Here is a 19,026-nt window from a genome sequence, read left to right on the forward strand (position 1 = left end):
GATAATCACAGAAATGCATCTCTCCAGTGTGTATAAAACTCGGATTCCAAATAAAGCTTTTATATAAAGCTCGAGGCTCGGATATTTTTAGGACAACTGAGCCCCTGGTAAGATGATTTGTCAGCAGTAATTTTTGGAGGTGTAGGATCCAGTATCAAGATCCACACAGCTGGAGCAGAGGCTTGCCTTTATGGCTCCCAGCTCTCCCATTTTGAAACCAGTTGGCGTTGGTTACACAACATACAGGATGACTGTTTTGTTGCTGGAACAAGTTGGAGAGGACAATTATGAAAACAGACTTATTTACATTACAATTACAATCCAGCAGTGTTTGGATTTGGGTGGGGGCCTACAATTCATGTTAACATTCCCTGCACTCAGACTTGAGCTGAAAACATGATGAGCCAAGTGTTTGCACCCTTTTTAATTTTAAACTGGGAGTGCCTGGGTGTGTGGAGGAGATGGAAGCAAGCGTCTTGCTTTCAAGCTGTCCTACGTGGCTGACGCTGAAAAACGCACCACCAAGGGATATGGTGGTGAGAGGGTTTGTCAGAGCCAAACCTTGTGGTTCTACATGCATGAAAGTCCGTTTTTAGTGTCAGGACCTTTTGAGTTGGACCTCACAGCATTACGGTGTGAATCTGGGGAGTTTACAGGGTTTAAAATAAGAACGATGATTAATAGAGGCTGTATCTAAAGGTGTGCTTCATGCAGATAGAGTTTTAACTTGAGTTTCAGATGATAGTGGCAAAGTCTGCCTGCTTGTCTTCCTTCCTAGATTAGTGGAAAGCTGTCCAAAGCAAATAGACAAAAATAGAAAAGTCTCAATTCCAGCCAGGTTTAAATCAATAATAAATACAGAACCAAAATAGAGTGGAGGGGACCTTGAGAGATAACTGAAATGACTCTAACAGAAATACTGATTCCAGGAAAAATGAATGGTGATGCAAGTCTTGCAGCAGGCACGTGTGGATACAGTTCAGAAATCACTTACCTTTTCTTAAAAGTGCCTCTCCATAATAGGAAGGTCTGGCTGTACAAGGGTGAATTGTTCTGTAACAGTTGGCAGGATAAAAATGGGGAGACTTCTTTCCCCCTCTCTGATTTCTGGTATTAAATACGTAGCGAAGGTAGTAGGAATTGCTCTGCAGGCTCTGTGGGAAGATTGCGGAGATCAAAAGCGGTGTGGCACAGGCAGGACAGAGCTCTCCGTTTTACAGACGAGTTCTCAGACCTCTGTGTGTGTTCCCTGAGCGTGGGGAGTAGGAACCAGCTGTGCTGGAAGAGAGCGTGGGGTGCGGGCGGTGTAGCTCTCCATGCCAAGCCCCTGACCAACCTCGCAGAATACCCATCGTCCCTGTTCCTTTCCCGCAGTCAGGGCAGTGCATTTGAACAGCACAGCCCATCCAGGTTACAAAATCAAGCGTAGAATAGATGCAGAGGCTAAAAAGTAGCCTCTCGCAAAGCTTTGGAAAGATTTATTTTATTATGGACCTAGCCCTCAAAACGCTGACAGAGTGAGTGCTGCCAGTATGGTCCGACACAAGAGGGAAAGGCATCACTGCACCCAGGCCCCACACAGCCACGCCGCTACGGCTTCCTATTGCACAAGCCCCGGGACTCTGCTGAATTAATCTCTATTTGCGGTATAACTTAAGCTCTTTAGAAAAACATTTGGGTTTTGTTGATGTTAGCAAAGGGTGGAGGGATGGCTATGACCCTGGTTAAACTGTTACAGTGGTTGATTACTTATGCTAAAACGTATGTTTTAAGTCTACGCTACTTTGGCTTCATTTTCCTGTTGCTGGATCTTGTTACATCTCTGTCAGGCTGAGGAAGTCAGCATCTAAGTGATTGCTCTCTTTGTGCTAGGAGACACTGGTCCAGTCATCCTTTAACCTTCTTTGATAGGCTACATGGAAAGACTTCTTAAAGCCTTCTATCAAAAGGCATATTTTCCCATTCTTTTATCATTAGAACACTGTTTCAACAGTTAATTGCAGAGAGATGTACTTTTATTTTTCTAGCTGGTTGGACAGAGTAAGTACTTTGTAGTATCTAATGTAATTAGTGACAGAGGTAGTTTTACTTCAAACAGAAGCATTCTTCTTCTAGGTGTTATTAACCTTTCTTGTACTAAGTATGGAGTCATTAGCACAGATCCTGTAAAGGTAGAAATCTGATACAAGGTGTTAATTCTCTGCCAGCACAATGGAAGAGAAGCAGAGTGTTCTCCTCACTTAAGCATTGCTTCTGATCTCTATCTTAAGTCATTCAAATACCAGAATGGTTGCAGAGTAAAATCTGACTTCAGGCTGCCTTGAAGTGGAAATGTTGGGACTCTTCTGCAACTTCTGCACTGTTCAGTCTTGTGCAAGTAGACTGGGGAATTTGAACCGCTAAATACTTCAAAGTCTGTTAAAGAGGCAGTGTTACCTTTGACTTGTCGCCCTCCTCGGCTGAGCTGAGCTCTTCTAAGTTATTTACTGAACCTCACTTGCATAAGTCATTGGAGTTAAATATTCTTTTCTCCTGTGATGCCTCAATCATCTTTTCTGCCTGAAGGTCAATGCTAACTAGCCCTTTCAGTGAGCGCTTTATGCCTCTGTGAGAGTTACAAAAGCCAGTTCAACAATGAAGTGAATAAAATGGGCAGTTCTGATATTGAACAATAAAACATAAAAGGAAGGGATGCAAGAATAGCCTGTGCTGTGGAACAATTTCTGTACAAAGAGATTAAATAAGCAAAACCTGTTTAGCTTGCAGAAGTGACCGAGGGAGAACGTGTTGAGGTATAGGAAGCAATGAACTATTTCCTTGTAGAATGATTAATTCTGTGGGAGGTTTTTTTATAGCATGTGGCCTGGGATGCCCAAATGACTGTTTGGGCAGCAAGCACATAGAGCCGGAGTTAGGCATGTTTTTAACGTAGGACAGACCTCCCAACATTTGTTGTATGTGTGCTAAGCCACAAGGTCTGATGAAGAAGAAACTGTAAGGGTATGGTCTAGCGTCTAACCTCTGCCCCGACGTGAGTGACTCAGTCCACTTTTCTGTTTATCTTTCCCTTCATTTGCGAAGATGCTTTGGAGGCTTTTTAGGGCAGCAACCATCTTGCTACCTGTGTAGGTCGGCTCTTGAGTGAACATCTGACCAAGGTCAGATGTCCTGAGACCTTCCACCCCAAGAGTTGTAACTGTGAAATAGCGTGCGGAGGAGTGGATGGATGTGAATCATATAACTGAACGGAATGCTAATTTTTCTTTCGTTCTCCTTTAATTGGCCACATCTGATACACGAGATACATGAGGGTACATGAGATAAACCTGATGGGAAAAGATGAAAAAGACATTTTATTATTGATTGATCTTCATTTGACAACTTTTTATTTTTGTCTTTTTTTCTGTTTTCAGCTGCTTCCGTGCCAATGCCTTCTTATCCCAGTTCAGGCTCCGGTAGTTCCTCCAGCAGCTCTTCTACTTCCCATCTGGCATCACCTCCTGTAAGTACAGCTCAGAGGATGCACTGCTTGTGTTCATGGTTGCTTGCTTCTTTGAAACAAGGTCTCTGCTTTTGCTGTCTTCTGGTGCAAGTCACTGAACACTTTAGTTCTGTCTGGGTTTAGTTCAGTGTCTTCTCCAGTCTGTAGAGTTCAGATCCTGAAGGTTGTCTTTTCTCTCCAGAAGAAATATTTCAAATTGCCGTTGCCTATTATATGAAAAGCCTTTGTGAAAGTAGTTGGTATTAAGATACTAGCTTGTCTTGGCAGAGATGGAAAGCTCCTTGGAACCAAAAAACAGTCACTAATTCGGGGTATAGCACTGCTTACTTGGCTGCAAGTTCCCTGTTCTCGCGTGAAGTCTCTGCAGCTTGACAGCGTATCCACCCTTCTTTGTAAGGTGACCCTCCTCCTTTGTGACCAGCATTCCCAGGCACCACAGAGGGACATTCAGCAACACTGTTTGCTCAGACCAGACCTGCCACAGTTCAGTGGTCTTGTGAGAGATGATCTGAACTGCCAGTTTTTCTCTCTGGTTACCTGAAATGATGAAAACTTTTCTGGAGGGCAGAATATTAACTGGCTAGTGAACTGACATTCCTCCAGCTTACTGAACTGAAAGCTTGTTTTCAGAGGCTCTTGGTGAAAGCTGCCTTTTGACTTTGAACTCAGGAATGCTGGTGGTGTGATGGGTAGGGGAAGGGAGAAGGATTGAATTTTTTCCTCCCTGGCTGCTTTTTTGCTTTGTTCTCTGAGTTTCCCTGGGCCAAAGCATCTCAGCCTGGTGTGGGAAAGGCTGAGAGGCACTATCTGAAGTTGATGTAAGTGCTCATGGTGTGGGCTGGACAGAAAGGAGAGGTCTGCTCTCCTCTGAATGTCGCATAACTGCATCCCCGAGAGCTTCTTCCCCTCCTGCAGCCCTAAGTAGAGGGTTATTGGCTGAGGCCCTCCTGACCATAAGACTCCAGGAATGGGCAGATGGTGTGAAAAGCAGACTCTCTCCCCTGAGCTTTCCTGATTTGGGAAGCTCAGGGATGGTACAGACTCACTGCCAGACCGGGAGGGGGTTCCATGTCAGAAGTGTACTGCACTGGTCCCACTCTGCATTTTGAAGTTTTGCTGATGGAGATGTGCTGGCTCAGCGTGTGAAAAATGCCACGTCTGCAGGGCAGAGCTAGCAGGTTGGGTGGAAAAGAGACAACTTTGACAGCTGGAAAATTCCTTCTGCTTGTATGTACTGCATGTACACTGAGAGAGAGTCCCCGCTGGTACAGCAGGAGAGTCTTTGGAGGGTGAACGTCTTAATAGGGCCCAAGTGAAAGCTGATTCAAGGCTTTCTCAGCCTAAAAGTGCATTAGGATAAAGATTGTGATCTACTCCGTGGGTAGTTCAGCTGTCTTAAAGCTTTCTTAAACCATCCGGCCTCTTCCATCTGTCTGCAAAACATGAGGATTGTGGGGCTATTTATCCTTTGGCTGAAGGAAGCAGAAAAATGGGACTTTTTAGGGTCTGTTCTGCCTCTGATGGCTGTGAGGTGTTCATCTATTGAATGCTTAGCCTCCTTCAGGCCTTTCTTTTAACTCCTTCTCAGCACTACAGCAAAACAGGGTTGTCCTGAAGGTGCAGGGACACTTATGTACATGTTCCCGAGTGCTGCTTACTGCAAAAGCATGAGTAGAGACCAGATGTTTAATGTTTAAGAACAAAACAAAAAAACATAACCCAAAAGAACAACAAAACTATCTCTGAAAGCTCTTCTCTGATTCACAGCCGTACTGAATTGAGTTGGTAGAAAATGCGTGGTTGATCCAGAAAGCCTTAGCAGAGGGATGTAATACCTCAAGTGAATTTTTCTTATCTGGGGAGCATCAGACATGCTGGTAGTATCTTTTGTGTAACAAAAGATGCACTGTTCTGACATGGACATAAAAGGCTGTTCCTTTTCAGTAAACTAAACAGCTGCTTCTGGCAAACTATCAGCCCTGGTTTATCAGCAAGATGTTGTTTGTAGCCTTGTACAGCTCGGTTTAAAGGATCGAGCAGAATGATGAAGTAGCCGTGCTGAAGCCAGTGTTTGTTTTCTTCTTGAATTAGCAGTCCCTTGGAGAGATGCAGCAGCAGCTGCAGGAGAAGGCACTGGCGTCTCCTACCCAGGATTCCCCCGGCTTTCTGCACGGATCGAAGGACTCTGCTGGAAGCAGCAGTAAGAATTCATCCTGTGACACAGATGACTTTGTTATGGTCCCAGCACAGTTCTCAAGTAAGGTGGTTTCTGGAAATGCAGATGTTCTAAGCAGAGGGGGATGTGGATGTTAAGGATAGTTACTAGAAAGTTGAAAGAGCAATTAAACCTGTCTCTTTTGACTGAGTAACAGGAATGGTTTTGTTCTCAAGCTGGAAGAGACCTCTGTCTCACTGGCTAGTTTCATAGGATATTTTGTAATTACCTTCAAAGATAGGATTTGAGAGTAAAGATTACTCGGGGACCTCAATAAGAGATTGAACTTGGAAATCCAACTGGAAAAGAAGATAAGCAGGCTCACAGGGAAATGTCTTTCTCTCACAGAAGCTGTTCCTGTCATTCTGTCTTCAGTTTCACTCAGCATCACAGTCCAAGACAGGAGTTCAGCTAGCGAGCTGGATTTTACACTTGAAAAAATCCCTGAGAAAAACTAAAAGACGGTGGCTTTTTCTTCAAACATTTTGAATTTCATTCTAACACCTCTATGTGCTTATACTTTGATAGGAATTGCTTGAAAATATATATGTACATAGAGGCCAGGGCCCCGGTTCAGCCACATGCCTGAGGATGTCCATGCATGAGTCCTTACTTAACCAGCAGAAGGATATTGTTCAACCTTGACCACGTGTATGATGCTTTGCTGAGTTGGGACTTGGTGATAAGTGCTGTGATTCCTCCTTTCACAGTTGCACTACTTGTATTAAAACAGGAATTTGGAGGGGTAGAACTGGAATCTGTGAAAGGTCTCTGCAGCGCAATCCTTGTGATAAGGAAGAGCTCGGTGTTGCTTGTATTTTTCCTGGGAACAGCATTGGAACCAGTATACACTTGTCTTGTGCTAGTCATGTTTCCAGTGTTCAGATGTTTTGACAAAGGCATAAACTCCCCTATGTTGTGTATCCAGCTGCCAGCTCATTTGGCTGCCCTGGATTTTTGCCACTTAGGACACGGATGTTTCAAAGCCCTACGTGCAACATATACCACTGTCTTTTTATACAGCAGCTAATTGCTTGCACCAGGTGGGCATATACCTATTGCCCCAAATGATTCTGTCTGGTTTTGGCCCCCTTCCGAAAGGACTCCCTTTCAGTCTAGAGTTTCCAAAATTTCAGGGTATAAGGATCAGCAGCATCCACATCAGCTTCAGCCCACGTGTATTTTGCAAAACACTGACTCAGCAAGTCTTGGAGGAGCAGGAAATTCTATCCAAAATCTCAGTTGCTCTGAATATATAAAGATTTTAAAGAAAATTATCTCAAATTAATCTGTTTCTGCACTTCCTTGTTCCTCAGGTGATTTAACTGCTGAGGCTGCAGGAGGGAAACCAATTCAAGACAGCCTGATGTACAGCGGGTAAGACCACCAAGGCAACTGAAATTGTTTAGCCACTGGAGCGTACTGTGCGTTGGGGACTTTTGGGTTCTGGTGGATGGGAGGGAAGATGTTGCTAGGTTAACTTTTGTTTCAGGGATAACTGTCACCTGCCTGGTTCGACCATTTTCAGTCTGATCGTCAGCGTGTGGCACATGAATACCAGACCATATGTGGGGCAGCATGACAGTCCCCAGGGCTCCTACAGCTAGAGTCAGCAGAGGGTGCTGGGCAGACACAGCTCTATTGCTGTGCTTTGTAGGGGGGGAGCAGGGTTGGTTCCCGGGCTCTTAACAGCTGGGTTCTTTCTGTCATTCTTCAGGAGTTCTCTGGTGACTTCAGCAGGCTTGGAAAGTCAGGGAAGGACACCATCTCCTTCACCCCCATACAGCAGTTCTCCTAGCCCGTCCAGGTAAGAAAGACTGTTCAGTGGTGACTACGCAACATTGATTAATTGAACACCCGTTGACTTCCAGGAGGGGATTTTACAGATGTCGGTGTGCTGGGCAAGATCCACATCTCTCCTTTAGTTAAAGGGTAACAAGAAACACCCAGGAGAAACTCCCCAGCCTTGGGCACTGATCAGTCTCAACTACAGAGCCTGTCTCTCCCTCTTCTGGCCCTCGGGAGGGGCTAGGAGAGAATGCAGTAGAGCTAGAATTAACTCTGTTCCCTGGGGGGCCAGGGATTATTCTCAAGCAGAAGGTAAATGTACTCCACTGGCATATATGTGCTACTCCTTCCCTCTGTGCTCAGTCTGCAGAGGCGGTGAGTATTTCAGCTAAAGAACCTTGTTTCTAAATTCATGCAGTGAATTAGAGCCAAATTTTAGCCAAGGCTGAAATTACGATGGACTTGAATTACTGGGCAAATGTGGAGGAATGTTGCTCATCTCCCCTTGCTGTTGAAGGACGGATCTGGGCCTACTTAGTTGTTTGTAGTTTGCTTGAAGATCTGAAAAGTTCCTTGTACTATGTCTGTTTAAAGTAATGCTGCTACATGGGCCTTGTTTACTAACAGAGGATGCAGGAGTAGGAGTAACAAGTGCAAACAGGCGTGGTCATAGGTTTAGTTCCAACTAAACCAGTTGCTATAAACTCGGCCTTTAGAAATGTTGTAGGTGACAGCTGCCCGCACACAGCAGCACCAGCTGCCCAGTGCCACCAGCGGGTCCGGATGCATTTGTGTTCAGAAGACGTTAATGGTCTGTGGAAGGTGATCCCGTTGACTCTAGAGCTTGAAGCTTTAGGGTACATGCTTAGTTTACAGGGAACTGGTGGTGTTGCTTCCCATCTCATTCTTGCCTACTGGGGAGGCAGGACAACTTTCATCTTCTATTCTGTCAACATGGCACCTGTTGGGAGAGGACGGTTGAAGGGGATTTCACACTGGGAGGTGGATGACACTAAAATCTCTCTTAAGAAGAAAATATAGTTCCAGGCTATGTGTTGAGCACACTCGTCACATAAACGGAGCCCAGAAAATGACAAAACGTAGCCTCAAAGCATAAGAATTTAAAGGAGAAGAATATAGCTCAAAGCCTTGCTGACGTGATCAGATTAATTGGCAAGCACGTACCACAGTGTGGAGTTTAATTGCATGAGGCTTCTTATGCCATCGCCTGCTAAGCTTTTTAACAGCTTATTCCTTAACTGATTCCTCTGCATTCTGGGGATCAGGCTTTATTAAAGGATTTGGCCTTGTTTCTGGACAGCAGTGAGTGGCAATTCATGGAAGTTGACTACAAATGCTGCCTACTTTCCACTGTTCACCGCTGTCTTCACCAAACTGGCCTCATCGTATTCGACTGGATCACAAGGTGGCAAGTCGATGCCAGCAGCTATGATCTAAACGTGTTTCTGCTCTCACTGTCTTTCCTACTCATTCCCAGCAGATTCTGTGGAGCAGATGCCAAACCGTCTAGTGCTACTTCCCACTTTTCTATCTGCTTTAAAGAAACACTGAAAAGTTACTTCCTACCCTGTCCAGGATGGGGAGTAAGGCATAAATAATGAAAGATTGGAGCAGTCACTCCAAATCCAGAGCATGATCTTTGATCTGTCCCCTGAAAGTGCTTTGAATGGGTGCCACCCAGGTGTGCCCACGTATTAATGTGGGTGTCAGGGTCCTTCACTGTAGATGTCGAGGCCCGTTGGTTCAGCACTTGGCTTCACTGGCACAGAGGACTCCGGATTTTCTCTCCACCTTTGCTCACTTGCAAGCAGCAGTTCTCCCTTTCATGTGTGGCTCTAGGCTAGCGAGCGATGCTGGATGCAGTCCAACTAGGACAGAAAGCAAAGGCTATTTTAGAGTGGCCAGCAGTGGATTTTCCTCAGGGTATCACAGTACACTCTAGAGCAGTTCTCCTTGATGTTAACTAAGAGCATAAGGACTAGGCAGAATTAAAATACGCTGACAGTTGATTTTTTCTTTTTTTTCTTTTTAAATACTACTTTGTTGAAAATGCTTAATTAATGAAAGGTAATTCCTTGGATGTATCCCACAGCAATGGATTTAATACCATTTTCAAAGGGCTTTTAATTACTGCCAAGTAATTGAACTCCCTGTCCCTGCTTTAGCTCTTGGTCTTTGCAAATTTATGGTCAATTGTATTCTTTAAGGCTTGAGGCCAATTAGCAGGTTTAGTATACGTCAGCTCACTTGGATGCTTTCTTTTGCAACTTGCACCTTGTGGAGAAACCTGGCTCCTGTAAGGACTTGATATAACTCTTGGGGAGAGGGAGGATCCTTTCACCCGAGAACTTCTTTTCCTCCAGAGGATTTTGACAAGATGGAAAAGATAGCGTTTGAAATGTATGTTGAAAGTCAGGATATGTACAAAGTTTGACATGATCGCTCAGATTTCTTGGTTAAAGCTCCGTTCACTTTATGTCTGTCTGACACCACATCTTACGCTGATGGAAGGCAGAGACACCAAAGCCTCACCTTTCCACTGAGCAATCAGAAACCTTCAATGCCTTTGTTTTATTGTATGTCAATGGAGAATCAAGGCTTCCATGCTGCCTTTTAGAGACAAACATCAGATTAAGAGTCTGTTCTCTTGGTGGAAGAAATAAGAGCACACAAGGAAGAATATATAGAACTTAAAAAATTAGTAGACATATGGAGAGAGGAGCAAAGAAATCTGAATCACTTTTTGATCTTTCGGCCTTGATGAAAGATCTCTTCCAGTTAGTATCTTGTGGTGGAGAAGTGTCTTCATGTGCACAGCGTGGAGATGTGCAGACACATTCCTGCAGGTCAGCTTTGTTCAACACTGTCACCGTAAACCACAGAGTACTACTGACCTTCCCCAAAAATAAATTCTGGTAATAGGATGCTTTGAACTGTCAAATAAGTCACAAACTCTTCTCTGTTCCCCATGCACGTGTGTATGTTCTTGCTGAATTAGATATCTCCTTTCATCTTCTGTAAAACACTTCCGCTCCAAGTGTTAGACCCGAAGAAGTGATGCTTCCTGCCTCTCAGGGGCAGACCCAGGCCTGTGTCCTCGATTGACAACAAGGAAGACTGCAGAAGCCTTCATTACCAATGAGATCTTTCTGTAATTGTGCAACATCCCTGCAATTGGTGTTGGCAGTTGTAAATAGCATTGCCATGGCAATTAATCCCAGAATTCTGGAGCCTTTGGGAAAAGACTTTAGGCGGCTACTTAGTTAAATGTGGTGTTTGCATCGTTTTTGTATAGCATGGTTTGTGTATAGTGTGGTGTACAGGCTAAGAGTAACAGGGGAAACTGTCACCTGGGGGAATAGGTGTCAGACGTGAGCTGATTAACCTGCTTGGATGGAACTAGAAAGAAGTCTGAAGTTTGCAGAATGGGCCTGTCCCATTTTGTGTGTGACACTCTAGCTGACCTTGATGGGTATATAGATACCAGCTCCTGTCCCCCAAATTTATTCTCTCTTCAGTTGCTTTCTCCATCCTGTAGTTAACTTGCAAATACTCTGAGAGACACCGTAAGTTTGTATTCTCTTTGTGGCATGCTGAGACTTTCGTGGAGGAGATGCCGTTGCCGCAGCAGTGCCTCTGCATGAATTGCAAGTAGCTCTTGGCAGCAAAATCTTTGCTGGTGTCCTTTGTGAGCCACGAATGTTCAGCCCCTGTTCAATGATGTGCTCTTTGGCTGTGGATCTGAGCTGCTGGAAACTAGGCCAGTTGTGGCCTGAAATAGCAGGGCTCCGATTTTCCTGGAGGGAGTGGCGCGCTTGGGTGTATGTTTTAACTTCAGTCTGCGGGTGGGAATCGTGCTGGAAGAAAGGTGCCTGTTGTCGGGAGATGTGTGGTGCCACTTCCCTTTGAAATGACTTTGAACTACCTCCCAGTATAAACCCACAACCCGAGAGCAGCCAAGGGACACTCCCTGTGTACGGTTGCTTTACCATAGATAATACCTCCAATTACCTGACGGAAGGCCCACCCCTTACAAGGAGCTTTCTTTGTGTGTCTCCTTTCAACAGCCGGCCAGGTCAGTTTTCTAGCAGCAAGTACGGACACTCCGTGCCCATTCCGGTCCCAACGCAAATTCATAACTACCGGCGGATTGAGCAGAACCTGCAGTCTCCCAATCAATACGCCTCTCCGCGGTAAGTGCTGGGGCTGGGAGGAGGGGGTAATGTCAGTGCAGGGGCTCTTGTGTTACAGCTTGGGGGTTGTAAAACAAACTGTTTCACAGCTTGTTCTCTGTACCTCTAAAAATTTCCCTGTGTGATGGGCTCTCCCCCTTGCCATAGGGAGCCAATGTGGTGTGTGTTATGTGGTAACATAGTTTTGGGGTATTTTTGTAGCGGTGTTGAGATTTAGTTGTTACCACGTACTGTAAATTTTGTCTGTGTGCACGTATGTGAGACAGCTTCCGTCAACTTTCAGTGCAGGCTGAGCCCCTTTGAGTCTGACAGCTTTTCCCATGACAGCTATGGGTTGGGTGTCCAAGCAGAGAACCATCCATCTGGCAGATGCCTTTATAAAAGGAAAAAGTCGAGATAAACAACTAAAATGATGGGGCTGCAGAACTTACCTGACTTTACCATAATTGGTTTCTGTAGCTAGTCACACCATAGATGATGTGTCTTACACGAGTTGCATACTAATGTGGTTATGCAGCCAGGACTGATTAAGTCATGAGCAATTTATGCCTGTGAGGCAGAGCATGTTTTCTGAAGGCCGTCAGGAAGACCCGGATGCCAGCCTTCAGCTGTACAGCTGACCTTCTGAGTTCAGTGGTAATGCCTTGTACATCCAAGACACGTAGGGCTTCTATCTCTTCTCATGTGTAATTTCTGGTTCTTACAGGTTTGAAATCTGGGTTGACAGTGGCAGCCCAGGTCATAGACTGCTTAGAAGGAGACTCATACAGGATCTTAAAGAGTTTGTACAGCAGGGGCATTCAAACAGAAGTGTCTATGAGGTGTCACGTCTTTTTTTGGATGAGTTGCTTTGGTATCTGTGTTAGTTAAAGTTTAGATTTCAGAAGTAGGGTAATACCTATGTCAGCCTAAGTTTGGGCTTCAGACAGCCTAATTCAGGATAAGACTTATTCAAAGTGAACCCAGAAGTAGAGACACAATATCTTGATGTTAATCAGGGATCAGCAGAGAGATTGTTTTGTGCCAGTGTTACTTTAATACTATTTTATGTTCACTTCTTCGAGTGTGTGGCAGGTTTTGTGATACGCTCCTTCCTGTTTCCTATGGGCCTTGTATTTTTTACAGCAAAATTTGTGGACCCTGTTAGTGTTGGAACTCACAAAAGAGTCCTGGTTATCCATGTGACGTATAAAGTGAGAGCTCTGGAGAAGGTGCACCCAGGCACACTGTGCCTACCCCAGACCTGGTGACGGGCTGCTGAGTTCAGGTTCACAGCCTGCAGCTACCAGTCAGGGATTAAATTGTCATGTTTTGCTCCTTTTAGTCAGCACTGTGTAATGATGAGATTAGCATCGTCCCTGCAGAGGAACTCGAGGAATGGACGCAATCAGATGATTCACGCTCTGCTTTTAGGATCCGCTCAAAATCTCTGGTGTCATGGTTTTTTTCCTCCCCCAGGAAGCCATATTTATCTCTCGCCATCACTTCCTCTAATCAGCAAATTCAGTAGACACCCTTCAGGAGTGGAAGGAGAAATCTTCATCAAGCATTTAGTATGTGATTCCACTTTTCCGTCAGGTGTATCAAATAGGCCATTACAGCCAAGTGCTTTGTCACGTTTGCCAAGTCATTTGACTACAAACCTTGACGTACACTCTTGTTTCTGAAAAATCGACCACTGTCATCTGACGTAGCTTGTTTGTGGATAGATATATTGCTTGTTGAGGTCGTAATTACGTGTGCGTACTTGTGGCCACATCACCTGTCCTGCTCATCTGCTTGCTTGCTTACCCCATGTCTCTTAGGGTGGCATTTGACGGTCCACGTCTTTCAGCAGGGGCAGTCAGCTGGTGGGTTTTTCTGCAAGTTCCTGATAGATAATATTCAGCCTTCTGGATGGCTCATATTCTGGAGAGTTAAAAACATGGGGGAGTAATACTCTCTGAATGTCTAGGTATCTTTTCACCTTGCCAGGTATCCAGTTCCTTGTTGTGTATTCATTTTGCTTCAGGGCCAGGCACTTGATGAGTGCTAGGCCTCTGAATCTGGAGCAACCTGAAGGGAAGTGATCTTTAGGTTAAAATTTTAAAGGATTTCCTTTTTTTTCCAAGCATGTGAATATAGTGTGGATTCATTTGGCTGAGAAATGTAGTAACACGTTGAAATTGGGGGTGGTGGCAGATCAGACTCTTGTATCTCAACTACTGAAATAGATATTTTTTTTAAACTTTTTATTTAATGTATTTTTTTTTCTGAAACGTGGCATAAAATAAAGCATATACCTAGTAGTGTTGTTGAGTAGATGTACTGACACTTCATCAGGGTGACTTTGCCATTCCTGGGTAATGTAGCTAGCCCTGCTTGCACTGCTGAAAGCCATATGCCTTTGCTCCTTCTGTTCAGATATGGGCAGCTTAACGCAGCGTCACTGGGAGAGCAGGCAGGATACCTTGGTGATAGCACCTTTCAGTGGCTTGAGCACAGAGGGGTTTGTTTCAGCATATTCATTGATTTCTGTCCAGAAAACCACCTACTGGCTGAGACTAATGTTCTTTTAACAAGGGAAAAAATGTTTCCAAATTGAGAGTAGAATGAAGGATTTGATGAAAAGGCTGTTTTCTCATATAGAGGAGTGTAATGGAAATCTTGAAGGAGCCTGCAGAGGCAGAATGGCATTTCAGTAAATAGAGTTTAGGTTGTGTGTTCTTAACGAGTGGTGAAAACATTAAAACACTGAGAAATAAGTAATTAATGTATAATACTCCCATCTCTCTCCAGAGTGGTGGTGTGGCTGTACTCACTTTCCTGCTAGTCTAGTTTCCTCTCGTTTCATTTTAGCAGCTGGGTAATACTTGAGGTTCCTGCATGTGCAGGCTGTACAAATGAATTTTAACTTCCTAAGGTGAGGCTTCACAAGGAGTTAAAGGAGTTTGGAGCACAGGCAATTCTGACTGTCCAGCCCAAAAAGAAATTCCTCTGGGTAGTACTGAACTGTTTCACATCTGGCAGCCACCCACTGCTCTGTTTTGCTCTGTAGCTTCTGACTTGAGTCAAGGCTGTGTTGCAGAGCAGCGCCTTTGGCACAGCTTACCTCTGCGTCGTACGACCTGCACTCACGGAGCTTTCTACCTAAATGGCTGCTCTGACAGAAGAGCAAGCGGTTCAACACAGGGGGGACACTTGAATAAAGCCCTCTCAGGGCATTCATGCTTAAAATAAACACCTTGGATGTGGCAAGATACAATACTCTGTTTTGTTCAGGATTGATGTAGATACCTGAAAGCACCTAAAAGTGACTTCTGAAAAATGACAGGCTTTCCTGCTTACAGCTAAGCTAACCTCGTTCTTCCTTTTCATTTGTTTTGCAAAATTTTGTTTAGATTGAAAGTCTTGAGAACAAGGATTATCATCTTAATCTGTATTGGTGTAGTCCTAGTACAGGGGGATTTTGATCCAGAATAAACAGCCATGAAGCTCTGCTTCTGTGGAAGTAGCTGGGGGTGTGTGAGTGTCTGGTGATACTGTTCTCCTTACTCTTCTTTACTGGCACCTGGAGTAACGTGTGTGCTGCTGTTGTTTTCTACAAGGTCTGGAACGGTCCGGAGGTCTAGCAGTACAAGTCCTCTTGGTTTTCCTAAAACTGGTGCTTCCCCTCCTTATCCTGGAGAGCATGGATCTGTGCCCAGCTCTAGAAAGCTCTCCTTTGGCGGTGCCAAGCCCTTTATGCCATCACCGCAAGGTAAGAAGTCAACCAGCATGTCGCTGCCCTAATAAAATCATATGCCTCTTTCCTGTAAAGAGGAAGGTTATGACCAGCTGTAGCTGCCAGGTAATAGAGAATTCAGATTGTTGTGTTCTCCCATGGCTCTTCTCAATAGATTATTTGACAAGTGTTTTGGCCTCAGTAAAATGGAGAGGAAAATACCTATTAGCCCCAGGAGAGGCAAGCTTTGTTTTGGTGTCTGCATCAAACATTTTGCTGCCCTCTGAAGAGCGCTTCTGTAAGTGCAAAGTATCTTTTTACTGGCTTGAGCTGGGGTGAGAAAAAAATGTAAGCCAGTAGTTGTCAGAGCAAAATTCTGACGAGCTTTGGAAGGGCTTGAACTTCACTGTTCAAACTGAAAAGTAGCTGTCTGAATTCAGATGCTAACAAGCAATTCAGGTGGAAAGGGATAAGAAAAACCCCAGTGTGCAACTGATGCAATTTGCTGTTCTCTATAAAGGAGCAGACTCTGATGTAACTAGCTATTCTATATCCCTAGTGTCTCCAATCCTATATTTATTAGTCTCTGCTGGTGGGGAAATGCAGAACATTCATATTCTGTTCCTCTGAATTAATATGACTGCGAAGTCAGACTAAAACTTGCTAAACTAATACCAGACAGAGGTTTCTTTCCTCCTTTTACACTTGTTGATCTTTGTACAACACAGCTAGGGCTGAGAAGATGGAAGAGATAACTAGCATCTTTCTATAAAACAGGTGCATAGTGTTCTTATTGCCTATGGAAACTTCATACTGAATAAATTTTTTTTATTGTGTTCCCTCAAAGTTGGAACAATCCCAGAGCAGCCCAGCCAGACTGTTATCCCGTCTTCTCTTGGAGCAGAAGTGAGAAGCCGGATTCCTGTCGCCGGTGCGTTGGTCTTTACCTTCCTTCATTATTCCTATGGATAAGGCCAGAACCATAGTCTCAGGGCGTTCAAGGTTGGGTATGTTCCTTCAGCAGCTTCTCTTGACGCTTGGCCAGCCAGGATTTCTGTGTGCTGGTAGGAGTTGGGGTTGATCCATTCACATCCCATCAGCTAGCGTCTTCCAGTGCTGACAGACCCTGTGTCACAAAAACTTGAATTTGGGACTTCAAAGTCAATGGATTGAATGAAGGAAAAGCATCTCAAAACCCCCAATGCCCCCTCTGCCAAGTGGCCTGCTTGATGTGTAATTTCCTTGCTGCTGAACTCTGACAGTCAGGGTCCCTTTCTGTGTAAGGGCTGCAGTGAAGGAAAGGACACTTCTGTGTCCCTGTTGTGCTTGTGTCTTCCTCCTGTAGAGTCAAAACCTGATCAGACCTAGCAGGCTGTGGCACTGATCAGTGCGCCATCCTCAGCCATCCACTGAAGGTTTTGATCTGTAGATGTTTTAGCAGTGGATCCTGGGATCGGGCTGGCTTTTTGTGTTAGAACCAGGAAATTATATGGTTTGTCTCTGGGCCCTCCAGGTTCCTCGGCACTTGAACACTCTCCTCGAGGGATGGGCTCCCGGCTCCACAGCGCTCCCAACCTGTCAGATTTGCATTCCTGCAGGCAGAAGATAACCAAGCAGCACTCTGATCCTCTCGTTGCTCACTTCGGTCATAGCCCCGGCAGCCAGCCTCTACAGATTCATGGCTTGCAGCACTGCCGGCAGCTCAGATCCTCACCGAAGCTGTCTGAGTTCATGCAGAGAAGCCCTTTGCCAACTATAATGGGCTCCCCTACAAAGGTATGTCAAGGAGTCTGCTTTTTGGTTTCTCACAGCTTGATCTGTTGAGTTATTTGGGGTGAACTGCTGCATGATCAGGTAACTCTGACCTGGATTTATCACCACTTGTTCGCTTTTCTTCAAGGGCTGTGTGAAATGGGGTAGTGTCCTAGTTCTTAGTGGGCAGATCTCACTTGGCAGCAGTGTTCACCATCTGAGCAGAGTCCAGGGTTTTAAACAGGCAATGAGAAGGAGCTGCCCAGATTAGGCAGAAGAACATTAGTGAACTGCGGTGCCTGGGCTGGTTTGCACACAGCGACTCCGCTTGTGACGCAAGTGTGTGTCCAGGAGGAATCCCCAGCAGAGACGGCAGACAGTTAAGCAGGTGACAGCCCTGGTGTCTTATGCGAAGCTGGCACTGTGACAGCATTTTCTCTGGGCTTGTGTTAGGCTGATACAAATTTTCATCAGAGTTTGTTGTCCTTCCATTTTGGTCTTTCTGGGATTGGGGACAAGTAACTGCATGGGGTGGGATTTCTACCTCTTTATTTCAGGCAGGTTGTTAAGCATACAATTTAATTTTGATAAACAAATGAGGGGGATGAGGGGAACCTTCCTCCTTCATTTTAAAGACAGATCTCTGTTTTTTCTGTCCTTCTTAGGCCGTGTCCCCGTTTGAGTTTCCCAAAACCCCAAGTTCCCAGAATCTCCTCACCCTCTTGGCCCATCAGGGGGTCATGATGACTCCGACACGGAACAAGACCTTGCCAGATCTGAAGGAGATGGGTCATTTCCACTGCCAGCAGACTGGCTTGGGATTGAGGCCTGTGGAAGAGATCAAGGGCAGGTGAGCTATAGTCTGCTTTATACAGTGCTGCTTTGTTCCCTAATATAGGACAGACGGGGCAAATCTCAAACCCCAGCTAACATTGAAGTTATAATGTGGCATCTGTAAACATTCTGTAGTTATCTGCTAGCACCCTTGGGTTGCAAGCAGACATGATGCAGATTTTAAGTCTTCCTCTACAGGGGGAGGCCATGGCCTGCATTTTATAAAATGAAAGATTGTCTGCAGCTTCACACTGTGTTTCGTGTCCAGGGTTTCATCAAGTGGGGATGCAGGATTTTGTTATTAGACCAGACTCCCTGCAATTATGCAGATGCGTGCCTTGCTCTTTGTGGAGCCTGTGCCTGTCGTGGATGAGAGGGTGTTAGGGGTGTTCCTTTGTCCATTGAACAGTGGGTACAGGTCTTCAGACCAGAGATCTGTTTGAAAGCCCTGCGCTGACTGTCATGAGCATTGCAGGATACAGTGTCACTCAGGTGTTAGTGTTAAGTTTTTCTTACATGCCTCTCTGGAGTCTGCAGCTTTCTCCCGTGATGTGGAGGAGTCCTCTGATACTGATTTCCATATCTTCCATCAAAGAAAAATTGTGTTGTAATAATGCTGTAGTCAGTACTTGCATTACTGCAGTTAGTCACGGTAGTTGTATGCTTTCTACAAGTAGCAGGAGGTGCTTCAGATGGCCTGTTGAAAGAGGAAGAGTGGTTATTTCAGCTCCAGACTGTTTGCTGTGCAGTGTGAAGTTGTTGTGGACCAGGAATGGCACAAACTGGAGTGGAAGTTAGCTGAAACCTTGCACCTGTTGACTTTCTGCATCATGTTGTATGTCCTCTTTTTAGATCTCTGAGCACAGGCAGGCTCACTGACCTGCTTCTGAAGGCAGCCTTTGGGGCACAGATCTCGGAAGCTGGCAGCAACGACAGCCTGAACAATGAGAAGCCAATGGAAATTGCAGGTAGGTGGGGAGGCCAGGCAGATCTGGCAGGATGTCCTGGGTTGGGGCGA

General features: G+C 45.1%; 1 protein-coding gene across 4 annotated transcripts in view; it reads left to right on the plus strand.

The window, feature by feature from the left end:
• Positions 1-19,026, plus strand: part of ULK1 (unc-51 like autophagy activating kinase 1) — an 84,031-nt gene that overhangs the window by 50,454 nt on the left and 14,551 nt on the right. For 3 of the 4 annotated variants that reach the window (XM_075515757.1, XM_075515756.1, XM_075515754.1), the window contains exons 13-22: positions 3,414-3,502; positions 5,594-5,759; positions 7,034-7,094; positions 7,435-7,524; positions 11,594-11,719; positions 15,307-15,458; positions 16,270-16,353; positions 16,936-17,198; positions 17,840-18,024; positions 18,861-18,976. In XM_075515757.1, coding sequence (XP_075371872.1) covers positions 3,414-3,502; positions 5,594-5,759; positions 7,034-7,094; positions 7,435-7,524; positions 11,594-11,719; positions 15,307-15,458; positions 16,270-16,353; positions 16,936-17,198; positions 17,840-18,024; positions 18,861-18,976 — 1,332 coding nt within the window. The remainder of the gene's footprint in view (positions 1-3,413; positions 3,503-5,593; positions 5,760-7,033; positions 7,095-7,434; positions 7,525-11,593; positions 11,720-15,306; positions 15,459-16,269; positions 16,354-16,935; positions 17,199-17,839; positions 18,025-18,860; positions 18,977-19,026) is intronic. The other variant, XM_075515755.1, reaches the window with a different exon arrangement.

The sequence above is a fragment of the Mycteria americana genome, chromosome 13 (genome assembly GCF_035582795.1).
Source record: "Mycteria americana isolate JAX WOST 10 ecotype Jacksonville Zoo and Gardens chromosome 13, USCA_MyAme_1.0, whole genome shotgun sequence".
Lineage (NCBI taxonomy): Eukaryota > Metazoa > Chordata > Aves > Ciconiiformes > Ciconiidae > Mycteria > Mycteria americana.